The sequence below is a fragment of the Bos mutus genome, chromosome 28 (genome assembly GCF_027580195.1).
Source record: "Bos mutus isolate GX-2022 chromosome 28, NWIPB_WYAK_1.1, whole genome shotgun sequence".
Classification (NCBI taxonomy): Eukaryota; Metazoa; Chordata; class Mammalia; order Artiodactyla; family Bovidae; genus Bos; species Bos mutus.
Window position 1 is genome coordinate 14512204 of NC_091644.1, and position 6640 is coordinate 14518843.

Here is a 6640-nt window from a genome sequence, read left to right on the forward strand (position 1 = left end):
GAACTCGGGAGGGGGGGCGCGGGTAGAAGAAGAGAGGATGGTAGAGGAGAGTAAGAATTGGGGGGGGGGGGGCGCTGAGTGTGAAACAGAGGAAACATGTGACCCCCCTCCTGCCCCAATCTGCGCATCTCCGGGAGTCACGTGGCCGGGAAGGGCGGGGAACCTAGCTTAGAGCCGAGACTTGCCTCCACCGCCTCCGCTGCCCACCTAGCTTCTGGTTTCTCCGCCGCCGAATCCCGGGAAATCAAAGCGGGCGGGCGGACTTCCTCCAACACTCGCTCCCCACCTTTCCTTACCCAGGCGGCTGCACCGCAGATTTCAATTACTGAGGCGGGGGAGAGAATACTTGGGGGTGCGGACCTTCTTTGCGGCCCTGGAGTTGACAGTGCGGCCGTTGTCCAGACTCCTGCTGGTGCTCCTTCTGAACACCCTCAAACTGTTCCTTGCAAGCACCCTTCTTTTGGTTTCAGTTTATTCTCCAGCTGGGGAAAAGGAAGGACGACCAGGAAGAAAAGAGAGGGAGGCGGCAGATAGCAAACGTAGAATAAATGTCCAGCTCGTCCTCCGAGCGAAATCAAGGGAGGGGACACGCAGGGGGAGCGGCGCAGAGGGAGCTGCCCATTAAAACCAGCGCTGAGAGTCCTGGCGGCGGCGGCGGCGGCGGCGCGGGACGCGTCACATCCCCTTGACCCTCCAATCACCTCGGGCTCCCATTTGATTGGAAGGCGGCAAAGGCTTTAATCTCCCCCTCGGTGCAGCTGCTTTTGAAGTGAGTTTCCTCGCCAGAGCCCCGGCTGGACAGGCAGAGGCTCACATCGCGGAGAGCAGCGCCAGCGCCGGGCCGCGAGTGCGCAGCGCAGGGGCACAGCCCGAGGCCGACACGGCTATCCACCCGGCACTCCCGCAGTCGGGCCGGCTCCTCCCGCTCGGCCACGGCTCAGCTGCGGGCCACCCAGGATTATTCGCTTGTGGCTCCAGGCGCCAAGAAGGCGCGCTGGGCGCCGGTGACCGCCGCGCCAGCTCCACCTCCTCCTGCTGCTCCTGCTCCCCCGGCGAGAGCGCAGCCCGGAGCCCGCCCCGCGCCTCCTGGAGCCCTCCCCCCGCTGCTCCCATGCGCGCGGGTGGGTCATGAGCACAGCGCCCTCGCTTTCTGCCTTAAGAAGCAGTAAGCACAGCGGCGGCGGCGGCGGCGGCAGTGCGGACCCTGCCTGGACCAGCGCGCTCTCTGGAAATAGCTCCGGCCCCGGCCCAGGCTCGTCCCCGGCCGGCAGCACCAAGCCTTTTGTGCACGCCGTGCCCCCCTCTGACCCTCTCCGCCAGGCTAACCGCCTGCCCATCAAGGTGCTGAAGATGCTGACGGCACGGACTGGCCACATTTTGCACCCTGAGTACCTGCAGCCCCTGCCTTCCACTCCCGTCAGCCCCATAGAGGTAAGGACCCTATCCACGGATCGCGCTGGGACCACCACCCTGGCTGCCCCTCCACGGGATTTCTTTCTCTTGTGATCTGCAGGGGGTGAAGGTTGGGGGATCGGAGTGATTCAGCTCCGGGATGAGGGGAGAGGATCGTGCTCCCGCACCTTAAAACTAGGGCGGAAAGAGGGGAGGAGGTAGAATGGGGTGTGAATGCTAGGAACCAAGGCAATCAAAACTTGTTTCTCCCATTGGTGTTAAAGCACCTACCTCGACCCAGGCCCCCTCACTCTCAGGTCAGAAGACAGACGGGAGTCCAAAATGCGGTTCCAAAGTCCCGGTCCTCTGGTTCCCCAGAAGCTCGTATTTGTACACAGCCTCTAAGGCGCCAACGACCCGAGCCCTTACTCTGAAGCATTAGGGGTGGGGGTGGGGAGTACAGTTCTGGGTCAAAGAGTCAGAAACCAAAACATTTTTAGAGTTTGTTGGTTTTTTTTAATCCAGTTATCGCTTAGAGAGGACAGGAAAGATCCTGGTGGCGGGGGTGGGGTGGGGGTGCTGTGGCCTTTCTCAAGAAAGAGAATGTGTGTGTAGAAGGGGTGTCACCTAGACTTGCGCCTCGGGGCTGGAAGGATCTTTACGGGTCGTGGCGGAGGTGCGCTCGAAACCTAGAAGGCAGAATTCTAAAGGGTTTCCCCTTCTTTCTTTGTGCCCCACCCCCCCACGTCTGACCCTGCAGCTCGATGCCAAGAAGAGCCCGCTGGCGCTGTTGGCCCAAACATGCTCGCAGATCGGGAAGCCCGACCCCTCGCCCTCGTCCAAACTCTCCTCAGTGGCCTCCAATGGGGGTGGCACGGGCGGTGCCGGCGGCGGCGCCGGGGGCGACAAGGACGCCAAGTCGGGCCCCCTCAAGCTGAGCGACATCGGCGTGGAAGACAAGTCGAGTTTCAAGCCGTACTCCAAACCCGGCTCGGATAAGAAAGAGCCGGGAGGCGGCGGCGGCGGCGGAGGAGGGGGCGGCGGGGGCGGCGGCGGGGGGGTTTCGGCGGAGAAGTCCGGATTCCGGGTACCGAGCGCCACCTGCCAGCCATTCACGCCCAGGACAGGCAGCCCAAGCTCCAGCGCCTCGGCCTGCTCGCCAGGAGGCATGCTGCCTTCGGCCGGGGGCGGCCCGGATGGCAAGGACGACAAGAAGGACCCCGAGGCGGGCGGCGGCGGTGGCGGCACCAAGGGCTCTGGGGCTCCTCGGCCGAAGGGGGACCCACGGGGCTGGCGCACGGCCGGATTAGCTGTGGCGGCGGCATCAATGTGGACGTGAACCAGCACCCAGATGGGGGCCCCGGGGGCAAGGCTCTAGGTTCGGACTGCGGCGGCTCATCAGGCTCCGGCTCCGGCTCCGGCCCCAGTGCGCCCACCTCCTCCTCTGTGTTGGGCTCTGGGCTAGTGGCGCCCGTGTCGCCCTACAAGCCGGGCCAAACAGTGTTCCCTCTGCCTCCCGCGGGCATGACCTACCCAGGGAGCCTGGCTGGGGCCTACGCCGGCTACCCGCCCCAGTTCCTGCCACACGGCGTGGCGCTCGACCCCACCAAGCCTGGCAGCCTAGTTGGGGCTCAGCTGGCGGCGGCTGCAGCGGGCTCTCTGGGCTGCAGCAAGCCCGCCGGCTCAAGCCCCTTGGCCGGAGCGTCACCGCCGTCCGTGATGACAGCCAGTTTGTGCCGGGACCCGTACTGCCTCAGCTACCACTGCGCCAGTCACCTGGCTGGGGCGGCGGCAGCCAGCGCATCGTGCGCTCACGATCCGGCCGCGGCGGCCGCGGCTCTCAAGTCCGGATACCCGCTGGTGTACCCCACACACCCGCTGCACGGCGTGCACTCATCGCTCACCGCGGCCGCGGCCGCCGGCGCCACACCGCCCTCTCTGGCCGGCCACCCCCTCTACCCCTACGGCTTCATGCTCCCTAACGACCCACTCCCCCACATCTGCAACTGGGTGTCGGCCAACGGGCCTTGCGACAAGCGCTTCGCTACGTCTGAAGAGCTGCTGAGCCACTTGCGGACCCACACGGCCTTCCCCGGGACAGACAAACTGCTGTCGGGCTACCCCAGCTCTTCGTCTCTGGCCAGCGCCGCAGCGGCCGCCATGGCTTGCCACATGCACATCCCCACGTCGGGCGCTCCGGGCAGCCCCGGGACGCTGGCGCTGCGCAGCCCCCACCACGCGCTGGGACTCAGCAGCCGCTACCACCCCTACTCCAAGAGCCCGCTCCCCACGCCCGGTGCCCCCGTGCCCGTGCCCGCCGCCACCGGACCGTACTACTCCCCCTATGCCCTCTACGGACAGAGACTGACCACGGCCTCGGCGCTGGGGTACCAGTGAGGGCGGTCTCGAGGGCTATCGAGGGAAAGAAAAGAACTGAGGGGTGGGGAGGAGCCGAGGGAGGGGCGGCAACAGGGCCGAGGCGACTGTCACCCGCGCGTGGGGATGACCCGGGCCAGGAAAGGAAAAAATATATATACTGTATCTATCTACCCGAAACAGCGACCGAGACCCGGTGGGAAAGTCCCCTTTCCCCCACCTCTCATCTCCCCACCCAAACTTTATAAAAGTTGAAAAAAAAATATCGTTTGACTTTTTATAGAAAAAGAAGGAAAAAATAATTGAAAAGTGTTCATCTGAGGACTGCATCGGTGGACACTGGTATTTATTTATGTTAGCTCCAAGCGGACCCGTGGTTCAAAAGTGCATTACTTAGTTTGAGCTCTGTAGGTAAAAAGGAAGAAGGGGGAAAAATTAAAACTTGAGGGTTAAAAATGTGGAAAACAAACCCTCCCATCCCTTGTAGATTATAAATAAATACAAAACCGCCACAGAACTAGAGGTCTTCTCTTTAATGTTACTTTAAAATTGCTATGATTGTATATTGTACGTTCTTATTTAATGTCTGATTGAAACACAAATTTACATGCATGTTTGTTACAAAAATGAAAAAAAAAAACAAAACAAGTCACAATTTGTCAGCTCTGATTTCAAATTGCAATTATTTTTAAGGTGTATACCATCAAAAGAGAATGGGTATTTTTTTGTATGTATTCTGGAAGAAAACAAAAAAAAAAAAAGGAAAAACAATTCTATTCCAAAACCTCATTTGCCTTATTTTGTTCTTTAAAAGGAACACTTAACTATTTTTAATTTTTAAGTCCACCCGCTGAAAAGGGGACAAGGTTTACGTCATGTACTAAAATAATAGACAATGTATCGCTTTAAAGATTAAAATTCCGTATATTTGATGTATTAAAAGGTTTTACTTCTTCTTATCTTTTTTTTTTTTTTTCCCCTTGGTTAAAGAGAAACAAGAGCATGGCAATTTGGCCACAGTGGGTTCCCTGGGCCTCACGGCTATTCCTTCTTCCCAGGACCGTGGTCGAAATTCCGATTGTTTAGTTGGAATTTTCAGGAAGAGGCAAAGGCTTCAGAAGGGCTGGCCTTGGAGGAAATATTTTTAAACGGGATTTCACAATTTGAAAAGATAAGTGTCCTTAGCTAGCGCTCATTTCGTTTTTTTTCTCCCAGTAGCTGGTTTGTTAAAAGTGCAAGAGGGGAAAGGGGATTTTAAAAAATTTCCCTCTTAAGATTTTGAGGAGTTTGGGTTTCGTTTTGTGCAGAGAGCGGCGCAGGTCCGGACTCGCCCGCCCAGCCTCGGCCCGGGGGAGGTGCCGCTGCCCGCAGTTCCTCTCTGCTTTCCTACCATCATCGGTTACGGGCGGGCAGCCGGGATCGATTGGCGGTCGGAGGACGCTTGGGAACCTGTTTCTAGGCCTGGGGAGGAGAGCGCGCTGGAGCCCTCTTGTCCCTCCGAGGAAAATGAGTTCGCTTTCCTTTTCTTCATCTGGCTGCCGAGGGCTAGAGGCGGCCACCAGCCGACCCCTCCAGCCAACCCCCTCCCCCCGGGGCTCCTTCCTCTCTCCCGAGTCGGGACCTGCGTCAGGCCAGCGCCGATGCTGCTTTTCCGAAACCCGATTTCTCTGCAGTCTACGCTCTATCCCAGTCTGCGCCGCAGGAGAAAGCGCCGGGGCCCGGGGCCCGGAAGCCCCTTCCAGTTCGACCCCGCAAGGGTCCCGGCGCCCATTGTCAGCCTCGCTGGGGCGACCTGGTGGACGCGGAGCGCCGTTCTGGGTCGTGAGCTCCGCTCGGCAAAGTCGCGGCGCGACCCTCGGTCCCGGCGGGATTCCCGCAGCGCGCACCGCTACCTTCTCCCCAGCTTGCGCGGCAGGACTGAGCTGCCTGAAGAGCCCCTGGAACCAGGCAGAAAAGAGGTCTAATCTTCGTGTGTGTGTGCGCGTGTGTGTTGGGGCGGGGTGGGAGTGAGGGGTCCAAGGCCCAGCCCCCACCCCGACCGCGATCACACACTCATACCCCTACACCAGGGCGCCAGTCCTGCTCTCTGCTTGTTGGGGCGCTCTCCCCGGCGGGTCCGCAGTTTGGTCCAGAGCGCACCTTTTCTGGGATCCTGGGACTTCGGAGTCGCGGCGCTGAGCGCGGACCCCGAACTCTCCTCTCCCCAGGGTCAGGCCGTTCTGGGTTCTCCCAGCCACCGGCCTCCCTCGGCGTCAGGCTCCCCCTGCTGCCTCGGGAAGCTCACCGCCGCTCAAAGGCCGCCCTCGGCCTCGGGCCTCGGTCAGTCAACCGCACGGCCCCCGCCGCCATTTGTTCGGGGGTTGGTGACTCAGATTTTTCCACCCTCCTCCCAGCATCAGCCTCACGCCTGAGGGGCCTTTTCCCGGGTTGTACGCAAAGCGGGCCCGGCGACCTCCGGGACGCCTCTCAGGCCTCCGCCTGGAGAAGACTTCGTAGAGGAAGACTCGGGCTCCGTGCCGCCTACCCGGAGGGGGCAGCCTCCAGCGCCTCCGAGCCGTCTGCCCGCAGCAAGTCCGGGACGCTGCAGCCCAGCTCCCACTCTGGTCCGGCTAAGAGAAGCTGGGCTGGGCCTGGCTGGGCCCGGCTTATCGAGAACCCCGGCCGATGGGGCTGCTTGTCACCTCCAGGCTCTCGGACACACACACTCACACTCAGGATAGGAGGACCTTCGAGGAGGTGGTGCGGCCCGAGCCCCGGGGACTCAAGTGCCCACGCTCGCGACGTAAAAGCCAGGCCCTTGTTCACCCATCACCAGCACCAGCCCCAAGCCCTTGGTCATTCCGACCCACACGCTTTGCCTTCCTTGGCCTCG

The 6640-nt window shown here is 60.9% G+C and overlaps 1 protein-coding gene across 1 annotated transcript; it reads left to right on the forward strand.

Annotated features, from left to right (window-relative positions):
• The first annotated feature begins 760 nt into the window (after positions 1-760).
• On the forward strand, positions 761-4413 carry ZNF503 (zinc finger protein 503). Its single transcript, XM_070364743.1, is given in 3 exon segments — positions 761-1431; positions 2153-2641; positions 2644-4413. Coding segments are annotated over 3 exon segments (1938 nt in total). The 5' UTR covers positions 761-1128; the 3' UTR covers positions 3790-4413.
• Positions 4414-6640: the final 2227 nt, after the last annotated feature.